General features: G+C 34.2%; 1 protein-coding gene across 2 annotated transcripts; it reads right to left on the bottom strand.

Moving 5' to 3' along the window:
* Positions 1-250: 250 nt before the first annotated feature.
* Positions 251-17288, bottom strand: LOC142350689 (uncharacterized). Of its 2 annotated transcripts, none has more exons than XM_075402617.1 (4): positions 17129-17288; positions 7884-8035; positions 1393-1588; positions 251-714 (listed from the first exon to the last, which is right to left on the bottom strand). In XM_075402617.1, exons 1-4 carry the CDS (start codon positions 17152-17154, stop codon positions 543-545), a joined length of 546 nt encoding a protein of 181 aa, XP_075258732.1. In that variant the 5' UTR covers positions 17155-17288; the 3' UTR covers positions 251-542. The 2 variants fall into 2 exon arrangements, with proteins under 2 accessions (XP_075258732.1, XP_075258733.1); XM_075402618.1 differs by lacking the exon at positions 17129-17288 and adding an exon at positions 16549-16830.
* Between the last annotated feature and the right edge of the window lie 206 nt (positions 17289-17494).

Below are 17494 nucleotides of genomic sequence, written 5' to 3'. Positions count from 1 at the left end.
TCTTCCATGTTTTCATAGTTTTGAACTATTTACAGTAGTCTTGCTAGCAACAAAGGTCCCAAATTCAGCTTCCCTTTATAAATCGTGCAATAAGTGTGATTGTTTTTCTTCTCGCAACGATCAGTAACCCGAATTTTAATACAATTTGATTACAAACATACCAAAACATTGAAAATCGTGCCAAAATCTGGTCATCTGGCATGGCAGCAAAATAGCAAATTATCTGCAAATTTGCAAGATATCTGGATGGGAATTAGGAACCAAAACCTTGATCAATATTCAACAAGATTTCCCGCTGATTAAATTTCTTGACCAAGTCTTTCAGGTTCTGCAAAGAGTGTCAAAATAATGTTTGTTTCATCAGATTGTATCAATTTTCGGATCTACGGGTTCCTTGAAAAAAATTTAAGGATATCTTAAAAGGGGACCATAATTGGTAGCAAGGGAAATAAGTTTTGTAAGAGTTTGTAATTATATCACGGGTAACAGTTTGGTAGTTTTGATATGTCTACTCGAACATCTTCGTTCGCTTTTGTAGACTTTTAAGCTCGTGCGTGAGCTGGCCACCAGATTTTATCTTTTTTCCAGTCGCAGCCAGGTGCTTCCAGGGTGACCTCAATCAGTTGATACGTTGGGTAACACTTTGGTTCGTGCAATCCTTTTGGGACACTCGGATCAGTCTGGATTCGTAGCTCGCACATCAGTTTGAAATACCTGAACAAATGAAACAGTGACTATTCTTATGTCTCTAATTAACGGCAATCCTGTCACTATTTCCAAAAACTAGCACTTGATTTTTTTCAAAATCTGAATGTTGCATTTTTTTAGCACAACTGTAATCAGGGCGGTTCTCATCCAATAACTTTGCAAAATTTTCGATTAAAATTGATTATTTTTCGGCATCTGTCAACGCAAAATACTTTTGATCCAGAATGAGTACATAAAAATTGTACTCTCGTAAAAATACAATGTTTGAAGTCTCACATGTACTGACCAAAAGTTTTGTTTTCCATTCACAGCGGCTATTGCTCTGTTTTAAAGGTCTGATTTCCAGAAATAAATTTGTGAAGCGTATTGTGTAGTTTAAATTTTTAAACAAATTAAACTTGTTAAAACTAGCAACTGTATGAACACTAGTTGCTCAAAACCGGTCGTCAAAAACGGTCGAAAATGGGGTGAAAGAATTTTTTGACATGTATTTTACGGGTTTTATTTCACCGTCTTTTCATCAACTTTTATTATGTATGTTTTTTTTGCTTGAATTGATGTCTTGCAAAATTCTTGCAGGAATCTTGCAAGTTCTTAGTCATCTTGCAAGATTTTTGCAAGATTTGAATCCGCTCATAAATAGGGCATTTTTTAGAAGATTAACTTTTTACAACTCGAACCAACCTCATAGAAGATGTTGAGCCGTAATGTTTGTCAAGGAGAGAGGTCTTTGCCATAATGCCCTGGAAGAAGGTCATATTCTCCCGCTTGTACACACAGCCATTCATCTTGTAAAAGTGGGGACTGGTGACTAGGTCAATATCAAACTCACTGCAAGAGCGGCCGTAGTAGCCGTTGTCCACGAATTTTTTGTCCAGACCTACAAAGACAAAGACTCCGTTGTGTATTTTTTTCGCTAAAGCCATAAAGCTCTGTTGATCATAGTGTCCCAAAAACGGCCTCGATAGCTTTTTGAAATAGTTAAGGTGATACAGCATTCCAGGTATATAAATTTCATCGATGATCGTCAGATCTGAGTGGCAAATGTTTCCTGGCACGGTTCTTAGAGAAATTTTTTTGTTAATTTTCTGAACGTCCTCTGCAAACTTATAGGAAACTAATTGGTCTGATTTATAGTCAATTAACTACTCAAAAAACGTATCTGAAAGCATAAAATAAAAACTTAGCTCTTTTTGAAGTTGGGCTACAATTTCCTCGCAGATTATCACTTTTTTTTTAAACAAAACGAACAATTAATGAGACCATTTCTTCTTTTAGCAAGCTAATCGTCTACTTTTGAATTGGGTTTTTTTGCAATTGGTTACATGGGCATTGACAACTCTGGCCATTAGTTTTCTTCAGTGGTGTAAGTACTTGAAGAACCCTATTATGTAGCTGGAAATGTACCCGCAATGGGTGCATCTACGGCCGCTAACTTGATCGCCGGTAACTTTATTGTTCCGACACCTCTTGAGGGGGGGGGGGGGGGGGGGGACTGTATACTGAGAGGGGTTTTTTATCAGTCAATTTTGACCGGTCTATATTCATCTTAGAGAGTTGCGAGTGGTATTATTGAAAAGCCCGTCCAGCGTAGAATATGGAATTAGAAAGATTTTTTAAAATTTCGCTTTCTAGAGCGAGTTATCGAGGTTTAAATTTGTGTGAATATCAAACCGATTCGCGTTTTTTTTTCACATTTTCCGGAATTTTTGGCTAAAATTTCGTCTATTTTGCTAAAATATGTAAAATTGTTAACAATAGTGTTGTTAATTTTATTTTTAAAGACCAAAGAGTGTTATTGACTGTTTCGTTTTAATTTTTTTAACAAAAAGTTTGACTAAGTATCTCAAAATTCAGCCTTTGTCATCAAAAATATCACGAAATAAGCTTCTTTAGTCTACTTTAAATTTGCCGAAATTACGCACCCAAAAATCACTAACACAATCTTTAGAAACTCCAATCTGGGTTGTCCTACTTTCACTTGCAATGAGAGTTCTCTGTAATTAAAGTTTAAAAACTCTGTAATTAAATTTTTATAGCAGCAGCGTGGTCCATTTGGTCCATTACTTGACCGTTGCAATACAAAAATAGTCCGAATTGTAATCAGCCAGTCTTTTTGTAAAAATCGACCTATATTTATATTAATTAAAGAATAGAACAATTTCAATCAAAACTCACTTTTGATAGTTCCAATTGGATTCCTATGCGGTTCCAAATTATTTATTTACGTTTTGCTCGAAAGCTTATGGTCGTTTTGTCAATTTGTAGCTCGGTGTCAGCAAAGAAAGACTGTTTTTTCTTTCTACTGAATTGAGATCAGTCATTATTGCTGTTTTACAATTTAAATTTGGTTTTGATAATACTAGATTTCACTCTTTTTTTGTTTTAATGAATTTGCCCATTTTTCACGTTTTTTTCTCGTTTTGTCCAATTATCACAAAACTCTCAGCTAACATATTACATTATTGGCTTTCAAAACAAAGCAAAATTGGACATATCAAAACCTTTAAAGGCATATATTATGCTCATAACAGCTTCGACACCACTTTATGGAAGATTATAGTTGACTTTTTTAATTTGTCTTTGACTGTCGTCTTTATTTTTCCTTTCAGTTGTTTTTCCTGGACAATAGATTTTATTTTCAGATTTTAGAGGAAGGCGATTGCTTTTCATTACTTTGAAAGAAAATGTTTTCAAAAATTAAAAAAAATTGTTTTTGGCTTTGCAAATTGGTTCTTTTCGTGGTCTTTTTATCTAGTCTCGTTAATTACAAGTCACATATGGCATTATTGGCATCAAGAAAAAGTGCGCGGAAAGGCATAATGTTTTTAAGAAGTTTGTTATTATTTTACTGGATCGACACGGTTTTTCGCGTCGAAGCCAGTAATTTAAATTAATTTTTTAATTTGCTTTTTAAAGAATTAAATTGATATTTGATATTTGTCTTTATTGATACTCTTTTGTAGACGTAAGAAATTATCTGAAAAATAACAAGTTTTAAGCGCCTCTTTCGAATGAATAAACCAACGTCTTCAAATATTCCATTTTGTAGCTATTGGTTTTCATGAAAATATATTTATTTGAAAGTTACAAAAGTATTTCTAAACTTTACTCTTTGTTCTTTGCTAAATCAGCTCTTTCTTGAGAAAACATATACCTCATTATCTGCATTTGAAGAAGGCTCAATAGAAATTAGTTTTAGGGGGAAAATATGGCTGCATGGCCTCGATAGCGTTTTCTCGCAATTTCTAATGGAAATTTGTGTGTTTTCTTTATTCGTTGATCTTTTTGTAACCGCAAAAAATGAAAAATGACAGGTCTTCATTCTCTCTTATAGAGGCATAGGAGATCGCAAATCTTTTGGATGTTTCCATTTGGTAACTAATGGTTTCAGTACTATGAAACTAATTGTTTTTTTTAAAAAAAAAGCGGCAATTGTTGAAAAACTTTTAACATTGCCGTTTTTGTTCTTTTTTGTCTAATTGTTTTGGAGAATTATTTTGGTTTGGACCCACATCTTTTCTAGTGAAGCACAATTTATTTTCTTTAGTTTCAGTTTTATCTGACGCTATTTTGACATTGATATTAAGTTTTTTTTATAAAAGTGAATTTAGAGTTTTGGATGTAATTAATGTTTGTTGCTGATGTTTGATCTTATTGTTCGTCTTGACTCGTTCTCTCAATATGGGCGGCTCTCATCAACCTACTGCGGCTTTTTCTACTCCACTGAGTTATTTGCTTTAGAGGCAATTTTTTTGTTCACACACTATTTTTTTTAATAATGCTTGAATTTTGTGGGGTTTTATATCTTTGGTAAACAATTATGCCAAAAATTTGGATGAGCGGGGTGGGACTCCTATGTGCAAACGCGCATTACTGAGCGTCCTTGTTGAAATTTAGGAAACCAATGGTTCCAGCTATCTAGATCTTTCAGTCCCTAATATACCATCTCAGAAGACGTCGTTGCTACCATCAAGGTCTCTGAATCAATAATTCTGAATTTCAGTTTCAATTTCAGTATTATCGCCCGTGTCCTGGGTCGAGGTTTGGTTTAAAAAAATAGATTAGTGGTGATTAGCGGTGAAAAAAAATTTTCACCGCAAAGGGCCCGCATCTTTTAGCGTTCAATGCGTTCATAGCGGTGAATTTCCGTAAGATTAGCGCTGAGTTTAGCGGTGAATTTTTGTAAGATGTGCAATTTTTTTCACCGCTTCGTAGTAGCGCTTAACAATTTTTTTCACCGCATTCTGCTCGTAGCGATGAAAAATTTTCTTTCACCGCATAAGTGGTGAAAGAAAATTTTTCATCGCTACGAGCAGAATGCGGTGAAAAAATTTTTAAGCGCTACTACGAAGCGGTGAAAAAAATTTTCACCGCTAAAATCACACATCTTACAAAAATTCACCGCTAAACTCAGCGCTAATCTTACGAAAATTCACCGCTATGAACGCATTGAACGCTAAAAGATGCGGGCGCTTTGCGGTGAAAAAAAATTTTTTTTTTCGATGCTGATCACCACTAATCTTACATTATCTTTTAACCAAACCTCGACCCAGGACACGGGTGATAATACTGAAATTGAAACTGAAATTCAAATTTATTGATTCAGATACCTTGATGGTAGCAATGACGCCAAAAATTAAGCTTCAGCGTATAATTGTTAAACTAATTGGACACGCGAATTATTCTGCTGTGTGCTTGTCAGGTACTATTTTAAAACCTTGCACTCAAATTGAAACTCGTGTGACCAAAAAGGCATTATTACTACAAACCGCTAACTTGGTTTTGGGTGGAATGGAAGTTAGGCTATAACTGCTTTGGGATTAACTGCTTTGGTTGGAAACAGTAGATTAATAATTAAAACGAGCTATCAAGATTTATAAGAGATAATTCAAAGAGATATATTAACTACTGTGCTAATTTTTTCTAGCTTACATATTTTTTTCAAATGAGGGGAATCGAAAAATTCGAAGCCAGTGAAAATCGTAATTTACACAATCTTTGAGTTTAGATCTTTTCTAACAGTATTTGAGGCTTTTTTACTCATGAAAAGTCTTTAATTTTTTCTTACCTCCTTTTCTAAAAGTTTTGGAGAATGGGAGTGAGTTGTAGATTTTCACTTTTTTCTGATATGATTTCCCTCAATCTACTCTAAAAATATTTTCTGGGTTTGTACTAACAACACTCGTTAAACTTTGAAAAAAAATTCAAAGCATTCTAGTTACTGGTGATGACAAAATTGTTCTTCATGTTGATTCTCTTAGAATGTTAATTAACAATGATGTGGTTTAGTGAATCAGGTTCTAGATAAATGTAACAATTTCATGAAAATTGTTAATATCAATTTTTACCACCTGTCTAAGTGAAAAGGGAAAAAATTGTATCATAATTTGGGGCAAAATGATTTTAGAAAAAACATATCAATGGAAATCAAATTTTGTGAAGAGATAGTTAGATCGTAGTCAATGTTATTTGATTTGAAATGAGATAAAAACTTAAATAAGTTGAAGCCACAAAAAAAGTCAAACAACCAGAATGTGCACAGGATGTTTCACTTTCACAAAGAACTTCGACAGACAAAATTCGGATTCCAATCTACAGATTTTGACGCTAATCCTTTAAAAAGGCCAAACCGAAGATTTAAAAAATACTCCCATCTCACTCCAATGCAGTCACCATATGATCACATTTTGGCAGTTGGGGGGGGGGAGTTCCGGGAAATTGTGCCTATTACAGCCCAGTCTTAGATAACATTTTCTGCTTTGAGGGTACTTCGTCCAGAACAAAAATAACCCCCCTCTCGCACACGCACGTAAAAGCACACGCACACACAAACAAGCACACGCAGACGCTCATGCAAAAACACACACTCACACGTGCGCACATACACACATACACACACCCACACAATCACTCAATCACAAACACACAAAAACATACAAAATACGAACACACATAGAAACACAAACTCACACACACATTCAAGCGCACACATTCACATTAGTTCACACATACACAATTAAACACAAACACATAAATATGCATACACACGCGCACACAAATGCACACATACACTCACACACACACACACAAGCAAACACTTACACACGTTCACACACACACATACACACACACATAAACACACATACGCACACACATGCGAACCCAAAGACAAACATACTCACACACAAACACACACATACACACACGCTGACAAACACACACATACACACACAAACACACATACACACAGAAGCACAGACACACAGTTACACACGCACAAACAAGCACATGCAGACGCTCATGCACAAACACGCACTCACGCGTAGGCACACACACACATACACACTCACTCAATCACAAACAATCACACATACAAAATACGAACACGCATAGACACACAAACTCACACACACACACACACACACACACACACACACACACACACACACACACAAGCACACACTTACACACGTTAAAACACACATATACACACACATAAACACACATACGCACACACACATGCGCACGCAAACACAAGCATACTCACACACTCAAACACATTCTCAAACACACACACAAACACACGCACAATCACGCACTCAAACACACACACACACAATCACACACTAAAACACGTTCTCTCACACACACAAACACACACACACACACACACACACACACACACACACATTCACACACACACTCGCACTCAAACACACAAATACACACAGTCACCAGTCGCACACAAACACACACCTACACACAGTCACACTGACCCAAACGCAAACACACTCAAGCGCGCACACAGACACTGACACACGCACACAACTACATACACTAACACACACACACGCACACACAACTCTCTCTCTCTCTCTCTCTCTCTCTCTCTCTCTCTCTCTCTCGCTCTCACACACACACAAACACACACATACACACATACACACACGCACACACAAACACACGCATACGCACACATTCAAGCACACACTCACACACGCACACACACACACAGACTCTCACACACACACACGCGCGCGCTTAAACACGCACATACACGCAGTCACAAACACACACAGACACGCTCTTATATCAAAATAGGAGGAAACAATGGTGGTTATTTGGCTCCGTAATGGTTAAATATATGCACTTGTTACTGTGCATTTAGATACCTGTTTTGCCGTCTTTTGGAACTATTTTGTCCCATGACTTCGCCAGGTGATCCCTCTGCACATAGCAGGTCCGCTCACTTGCTCCACCCGAAGGACTGCCGGCGATCATTGGAAATATCACCGCGGAGAGGATCAGCATGACAAAACCGCAGCTATAACAGTATACTGAGCTGAGGTCGGTGCGCTAATTGATTAAATTCAATCTTTTTCACCAGAAATATATGAGCACTTTTCGACTATTCAATCAGTAGCAGGATTTCTGTTGAATCAACACAGACACAAAAAAATAATTATTAAATAAGATGCCGTTACAAAAAAAGCCATTATGATATACACAAGTTCGAAAAATGTTCACCACTTCTTCTAAAGGCAGGTTTGGAATACATCAGCATTGAGTTGCAGCACACGTTTGGCCGCATAACAAAACTGCATAAAATGCACTATAGCTTTTAAAATAGAGCTAAAGATTAATCTCAAGTAGAATGGACATTTTTTTGTAATGTGTATATGGGCTTTCAAGTTCAGGGGAGGGGGAGAAGGATATTTAGTGAAACTCCAATTTTAACACTTAAAGGGAGACGTAAGTGCTGTATTATTTATAAATTTATTAAAAAAGGTCATAAAGTGTAAAAATTGTGGATATAGTGATTGTGAATCGCCACTTCCTCTGTGCCTGTAAGCCCATATACGCAATGCTTTTATTTGCTTCTTGGATGTTATCAATTTGCGTTAAAAACTATTACAAAATCATACATAGACTTTTTCCCGCTGGTTCACTCAGTAGTTGATTTGAAGTCATTTCCTTTTCTGAAAATTTTGTTTTAATCCCGTTTTCTACAACTCCATTTTTTTCAAGGCTGCAAAACGAAATGTAGCCAAATGATTTGCGACTTGATTGCTTTTTCTAGTCGTCAGAATTCTTGCTCATTTTAAGAGCTAGGGGGACAAAATTTATCGTGATCATGAAATCGGGTCTTAGGTAGGAAACAAAAAAACAGCTGTCCGTTAGGCCCAAATTTCTCACTTTTTCAAACCTCACGAAAAACTACTGTAGTATTACAGAGCTGCTCTAAACGAACGAACGGATAAGTAATCCCGCAAAGCAAATCGACGGCATACATTTAAGCGTTAATTACCACTACTCTTAGCACCTGTCAAACAAATTAACGCGCGCTTAGACTAACAATATATTAGCAATTGAGCCTTTACATTTACGAGCCTCGTTTTAGGCCTGGATTATTCGAATTTTTACAGGACCAAATCTAAACTAGAACTAGAACTAAATATGCGTAGGCGCCGCCAAAACTGCTCAATTTCCCTGCTCTTTGACTGAAAAATGCAACTCAGAAGACCAAGTAAAACCAATGCATCTGAAGAGAAGCAATAAATAACCCCACAATCTTAAAGGTTACAAAAGCAGAAGGGGATGAATTAAGGCGCTGGAGCAAGGATGGAACGGTCTGAAAGGCTTCCGCTTTTTAACATTTTTAAAAGGAAGAACGATAATAATTTATTGAGATGAGCAGAGTTATTTCTCTCGTTTTCATGGTCAATAGGAAAATTAGGAGACCGTTTCACTAATAACGTGCACATGGTTTTCCGCCGCCTATCGGCCCAAATAGAGCTGAAAATATTTTTTCAAGTTATTCGCTGCGAATTGCGAAAAGTGATTTTTATTGCAATTCTTAATACTACAGACAACAGTATTCTTCCTTTACGTTAAAAATTTAAATAACCAAATCTAGTTTAAACTAGAAGGCAATAGATCTTATCCTTTCAAATTTTCAAATAAACAAGTTTTTGCGTCCCGTGGAAATTTCACGTCAGAATCAGGAGACTATAATTCGGCTCTACAAGAAATCAATAAGAGGCCCCAGCCTGTCTCAATACTACTACTCAAATGATGATTAGTAAGCCTGTAATTTTAAATTTACTATTTTTAAAAAAAATTGACACTTTCAGCCCCCAATCTTTAAATTGAGACTTATAACACAAACAGATCTTAGGCATATATTTTTGCTTTCGATTTGTAATATCTTTTATCAAGTTAGATCGGCATCCATAAAGAGATCCCGTATCGTGTGATATGTAGCAGCCCGCTCTAATTTGCTACTTCTTACGTGGAGATTTTTTTTCAAATGACTCAAAACACAAATTTTGGGGAATCTCTTCTCTCAATAAAAAATTTTTTGAAGGGAAACTTTTCGAAACATAAAAGTTAGCGGGCTATCACACTAATCTCGAAGAAAACGGGCATCAAATAGATAAAAAGAACATAACGTGAATCGTGTGAGCAGCAAATCAATAACGTGAACTACTCAGTGCCCACGTTGAGGCGCCAGATGGAAACCAGTATGTCCAGATCGTCTTAGAAACAAAGTGTCTATGTCCAGACCGCCCCAGACCGAAAGATCTTATGTTCCGATTTTCATGCGCATGCCAGACTTTCATGCGTTCATATTTAGACTAATGTAAGTTCATCTGGTTTTTGCGCTTTGACCACGACAGATTTCGTGCCATCAAGTTCAGATTTTTTGCGTTTTTCAATGTTTCCATATTGTGTAATTTTGAACGCACTACACCCCTTGTGCATTCATTTTCAGTCCTAATATAATTAATTCCGTCTGGGACCTCCACATGGGTGGTTTCCCTTAACTTCTAAGACAACCCTACAGGTAAAAATCATGTTTTCAATGCGCAAATTTTGTCTCACCTCGCATGATGTCTGTCAATTTTCGCCATGCTAACAGGTTTTGAAAATAGATTCTGTGTACTTGGATTTTTCCGTTTCGCTAATCATCCTCTGCTTTTAAAGTCCAGATTAATCTTGACAAACATTCTGAAATCTGCGGATCAGCCCGACAAAACTTTTTCTTATTTAAGTTCGTAAGTTCTTGAATCACCGTTTAAGCATTTCCTGTTATTCTAGAGTTTGAATAGCTTAGAAGGTCCAATTAAAAGTTCCACAAGTCTTATCTCTACTAGTCATAGTCATTGGGTTTAAAGGTTATACCAATCTCTTCTTTCAATCTCTAGAATTTGTTTGCCGAAGCATTGAAGTATTCTAAATAATGAGAGAGGTAATAAGGAGTGAGTCCGGTGCAACGGTGCATTGCAACGGCGCATTGTTGCTTGTTAATACGGTAATAAGGAGCGAGCTTCTTTAGTGCAACGGCGCATTACTGCTTATCAATGCTATTGTTAGTTTGCATTACTCCAAAAGATGTGGTTTTTTGTTCCAACATATTTTTTCAAATTTGCGGAAATTCACTACGAGACAGTTTTTTTTCTTCTGTCAAATTTTTTGGGTGAGTTTGAACATTGTAGCAGAAAATGAGAAAAACCCTTTTTGGAGCTTTATAGGCCACTTCTTATTTTGATCAAAAACTAAAAAAATTTAGCGCTTGTTGAAAAAAGGGAGTTGTTTGATAAATAGAATTGTAAACAGGAAAAGAACGGGGGAATAAAACTTTTTGATAAATTTTTTGATACATTATGTTTAGCAATAAATTGGATTGTACAAATTGTTTAAAAGCGAGTCTAAATATTTTTGTAACGTTAAAAACAGTAATATTCAAAAGACAGCAAAACGCAAAAACCTTAAATAACCTTTTATTCATAATTATAAGTTTTTAATTCGCTGAAAGTTTTTATGTAACTGAACAAAATTACGTTATAACTGAAAAAATACTATGAAGCTTACTAATCAAGAAAGACTTCAGACCAGAACAGCAAAAAACTAAAATTTTCTAAACTACTGATGCTTCAACTGATTTTCTAATTCAGACTTTCGGCTGGATTACAGTTGATCATTTAAGTTGTCCTGAAAAAAGTAACCTTAAAAAATGGAAAAGTAGAGAATCATAGTTTTCTTGTAGAGATCTGCGAGAAATCTAAACTATAAATTGTAGGCCTGTGTCCTAGGTTTTATGGGGTACATTTTGATCTAGCATCTCAGTTCTTTAACGGTTATTCAAAAACATAACGAGACAAGAGAAACCACAAGATGAAGAAGTGAACAGCAAATGTTTTTTTCTTTAGCCTTTTTAACTAAAGAGACTTTAGTTCACTGTGATACTTTTGCTGTTCAGTTGGTATCATATTGATTAGCGGTAAAATTGATCTCATATACAAATTAACGGAAATTCTATTGGAACATTGTTTTCAAATCCAATAATGAGGGAAGAAAAACTCTTTTCCCTAGTCATCGAAAAATAACAATATCAAGTCCTCTTGGTTAGTTTGGTTTCCGTTTGACTGTTAGTTGATAAGATCTAATAGAGAAACTTTGTAACAACATCGGAAAAATTAATTTGACTGAGAAAACGTAAAAAGAAGAAAATTTTTTTCGACACTGTTTGTCTTCTAGTAGCTCTTTATACTCCCTCTAAATGACTAACATTTTTGTAAACGCTTAATGTTTTACTGTAATTTTTATTGCGTTTCATTGCTTAAAAAAACTTCACCTTTTGCTCTTTTTAAATTCTAATTTTCTGTGAAATCCTGGTTTTCTGTGAAAACCTGAAACAATTGACAAGCAAAGTTTTTTTTAGCTGGTAAAATTAAATCGATAAGGAGTTTCCGAATTGTTCATTTTGCTGTAGGTGCTGTAGGCTGCTACGGAAACAATGTTTCATTTTGAGCAGCGAAAACTCAAAGGAAAAGGATTATTTCATTCGTCCAAGAACAAAGAGAAGTTTTGGACAGACTTGGGACGTATGTTGGAACCTTCTGTGCTACCTAGAGTCTCGAGTTTTATTATTTATTGTCATGTCAGTTTTACTCAATTTCTACCTAGGGCTAAGTACATTGACAAATAATTGTTTAACATTTAAAACGATTTTGCAAAACCAACTTCCTTTCTTCCAAGTAATCTGTCACGAATTTCGTCAAAATATTTTCTAGTTGGTTTATAAGCGTTCAACTAATATAAAAAAAGAAATTTTGAAAAAATAATTGACAAAAGTTTCATTAAAAAATATTGACAGTTACATAAAACACGGCAGAGCTTAAAGATATCTTGTCTAACAAAATAACATTTTTACCAAGCACAGGGTCTGAAAAATGCATGGCGAAACTTTAGTTTGAGGCCTTTCGACGAGAGGCTGATTTGGGCAGAGCCGCGAGTCTGGATAAACTGTTTTGTCAAACCGCCGCTCTCTGAAAAATCATCCGAAAAAAAGTAATCTTCGCAAAGCATATTAGTTGATCAAAGCACATCAATAGATATAACGAAGTTGCCATTATTGAAAGAAACACAAAACCCTGATTTCATCAAAAACTTGCTCCAAAGATTTTGCAAACTTTGATGATTAATCGTATAAGGGGTGTTCCTCTAAAATTATTGTGACAGATTGTTCATTAAGTAAACATAAAATTAGAATACAAAACCAAAAACATTGAAAGATATCTTACCTTTAAGTAATCAAAAAGATCATTTTCGTCAAACTGTTTTGTTTTTTTCTACATCAATAAAAGCAAGTTGGTAACCGTTACCCATACAATAAAAACTGCCAAAAAAATCATCTTCCTTATAAAAATCTAATAAAAATTGGAAGAAAGAAAGAATTAATTTCGCCAATGAAAAATGTACAAATTACTGCACAATATCATTTTACATTGGAGGGGAAGGTTTTTTTACTGATTCTGTATGCATCACATCGTTTGATTAGTTACAAAAACTGTAAGACCCGCATCAAGATTACAATCTAATTGTAACTCAGCAGAAACAGAGCCCAGCTATATTATCTGAGAAAAAATAGATCAGCGAGCAGTCGGCAACAAAAAGTTGTTTCAACACATTTTTCAAAATTTGATTAACGTGAACGACAATACATTAGTAACAGGCTTTGAGTCATCTAGATAATATAGGCCAAGCTTATGAAAATTAAACAAAGAGTAATCATATTTCTTTTCTGACACAAATAAATCTTTTCTAACAAAAATGCAGACGAAATAATTAAACAATAGTAAAATAGTAATTAAATGATAAATTAATTTTTTTTGGAAACGAGCAGAAACTTTTCCCAAAATAATTCCCTGGCTACGTTTTAAGATGAATCTTTTGTTCCAGAAACGATAGTGATATGCTTCGGTAGTTTCTTAAAAGCTCTCACGAAAAGTTTCAGATTTTTTTGTTTCATTCGGTATGCATCACTTTGTTTGAGAGTTTAAAAAACATTCATTGTTGAGTCAAGCTCACAAAGTAACTGTAGATCAACAAAAACAGAGCTTTTTTCTGAGTAAAAGTTGACCAGCGACCAGTCTAAGACAAAAAAGTATCAACTCCTTTTTTATAGTTTGTTTAGATTATTCATCTATTATAACAATAGATTATTCTTAAGTTTTTCATCAAGCAGATAATTTTGGTCCAATTTACTCCAAGAGAATAAGCAAATAGTAACCATAGTTAGAAACAAATAATTACAATTGATGAAAATTATGAAAATAAATTCAAATGCAAGATTTGTTAAGAATCAAACAGCAATTTCATGTTAAACTCTTTTACTTTTTTAAAACAAATATGCAGAAAAGGTACAGTTGTATATTGACATTTTCAAAGACAGAATTGTAAATTGACAGAACAAATAATTGACTGGACAAAAAATTTGGTACTTTTTATAAAAAAGAAACCCTAGTGGGTTATCAGAAATTTTTTCTTCAATTACTTTTAATACCATTCTGGCTTACAGCTCTCCTGCTTTTCAATAACGGCATTTTCTGCAAAACCTTGAAAACCAAAAAAAAACCCAAGATATCTAATTTTAAACAACTAGAATGATCACTTTCATGGAACTGTTTCGTTATATTCTACTTTAGCAAAAAAAAAGAAATAAGTTTTAATTTGGAAATTGTTACTCATCTACCAAGATATACCCCAGACTAGAGCATTTCTGTTTCATGATTTCTGAAAAATATCAGATCGTGAAAAACATCTGAGGGATTGAAATAAACAATCTCTTTTTTCTTTATAATAATAGGAGACAAAAATGCATAGGCCCAGCAAAAATCTTTTCTAACTTAAACACAGACAAAATAATTAAACAAATTTAAATTTTACGGGAATGAGAACGAAATTTTTCTTTAGAATCAGCTGACTAAAATGGTTAACGTGAAAAACAACAGAAAGACAACGGGTAATATTGACCACACTTAGTAAAAAAAAATTGAACAAACAGTAATCATACCTTTAAATAAAAAAATATGGGATTGATCCGAACAGCTCTTATTTCTCTATTATAAAGGCAATAGAGATGCTTAGTCCTAGCACAAAACTTTTCCAACACAAATACTGACAAAATAGTTAAACAAATTTTAACTTTTACGGAAATGAGCACGAAATATTCCTTTAAAAAAGCTGACTATATTCGTTAACGTGAAAAACAACAGATTGTTGTTAGGCTTTGCATGAAGTAGGTAATATGAACCACAATTAGTAAATAAAATTAAAGAGTCAGTAATCATACTTTTAGCATATATGTATATATATATATATATATATATATATATATATATATATATATATATATATATATGTGTGTGTGTATATATATATACACATATATATATATATATATATATATATATATATATATATATATACTGGATTGATCCAAACAGCTCTTTTTTCTCTTTTCAAAAAGCAATAAAGATGCTTGGGACCAGTACAAATCTTCAGTAACACAAATACAGACGAAATAACTAAACTCAATTTATTTTTTCCGGATACGAGCTCGAAATAATCTTTAAAAATCAGTTTTCTGCATTTTAATCTAAGTCTTTTGTTTCAGAAATGATGTTGATATGCATCAGTGATTTTGTTTAAAATTGTCAAAAGAATGTTCCTCTTTTAACCTCTGGACTCAGATTTGTTTTTCTCAGTCAGTGCGCGTCAGAGTTTTCCTAAAAAAATTTACCAAATATTTTCCCAGTAAAATCGTGAAAAACATGCTTAGTTTAAAGCAGTGATCAACAGAAAAAAAAGATTTACAATAATTGAAGAAAAAACCTGTTTCCAAAACGTTTTGAGAAAATACTGCGATCCCGCTATAAGTTAGAAAATACTAAGCTCAAAAACATTAAATTTGCTAAAACTAGTTGACTTTTTAGCAATATAGCTGCAATTCAATTGAAACGGTCAAATTATAGTAGAAATCAGAAGAAAAATTTGGCCGTTTTCTGTTATTGTCCCAAAGACAATTTGCACGCCCACTTATTTATGTAATAGAATTTTGTTTGCATCACATATACTCATATATGCAATTAAACGCAAACGGCAATTAGAACATAATGCAGTCAAAAACTGAAAACAGACAAGAAATTTAAAAAACTGAACAATTTATTTAATGTACACCCAATTGGTTTTGAAATAACAGAACTCCTGTATTTGCACGCAAAATCTTTCGATCTACAGACTGGGCAAAAATTAATATTGAGCCTATAATTTATATAGTTCTATCGCCCCCTCCCCCTCCCCCTCCACACACACACACACACACACACACACACACACACACACACACACACACACACACATTCAATTCAAAAACAATATGTGTGTACGTTTTGAGAGTTGAGAGTTGAAGCGCTTCCTGCTCATAATTAAAGGGAAAAAATTAAAACCAAGCATATAGGCATCGCATAAAGAATAAATAAATAAACTTACCATTGTTAAATGGTTGATATGATCTCAGCTCATAACAGATGGCTGTATAAAGGCCAAGAACGCTCAAATTACTCCCCAAGAACAGTTTTTCTTCAATGAAGGTTTGTTCGCGAAAGTATGTGAATTAATTACAGAACCGCATAGAAAAATGCTCAAAAAGCAATGCTTGCACGTAAAAATCTCTACGAGACTAAACATGGTTTAATAAAACTTCTAGCTGCTGGATAATTTTGTTATTTTTGAGTTTTTTTGCCAAATGACGAATTATGACTTCTGTTGCAATAACTCATTTTTGACTCATCCTGGTTCAAATTTGAGTAACAATATTGCAAAACTATGACGTAACAATTAGAAAACTGAATTTCATTCTTTTGAAAGGTCACTTTTGTCTCCATTCGTCTCTGGCGACATCCATAACCATAGTTAAATTTGAATTATAGATTAAATTCTGAACAAAAATTACTTGTTACTTTTAGTGAATATATACCATATACGTTTTCTGTTTAAATACAAACATATGCAGAGATATATATCCCGAATAGCAAGGAAAAACTACAGTAAACGTAAAAATTACACTTACCCCAAGACTTCACGAATCGCAGACATTTTGGTTTTTTATACTTTTGCTAAGTTTTAACAGAGAGCACGTTTAAAAATCGAAAAGTTATAACAAGTGTGTTTTGGTTACGCTTAACGACAAAAACAAAGTAGATCAATATTTGTCAAGTTTTTTGCAAATGGCCTTCGCATTTTGTGCAGTTATTTGAAAAAGTTGAAAGCACAGGTACAGTTTAATCAGTTTTATCGCCGTATGAACAGATCTAATTGTTCATTTTTGTTATATTAACGTCGAATTTTTGTACGTGTAGTGTGCAAAACGTATTATTTCTGAGAAATATTGAGCTGTATTAATCTGCTCCAGGTACCAAATGGTAAAAAAAACTAC

The sequence above is a fragment of the Convolutriloba macropyga genome, chromosome 12 (genome assembly GCF_964194025.1).
Source record: "Convolutriloba macropyga chromosome 12, txConMacr16.3, whole genome shotgun sequence".
NCBI classification, from domain to species: Eukaryota; Metazoa; Xenacoelomorpha; order Acoela; family Convolutidae; genus Convolutriloba; species Convolutriloba macropyga.
The sequence above is the reverse complement of the archived record's forward strand: the minus strand, read 5'-3'. Positions and strand labels throughout refer to the sequence as shown.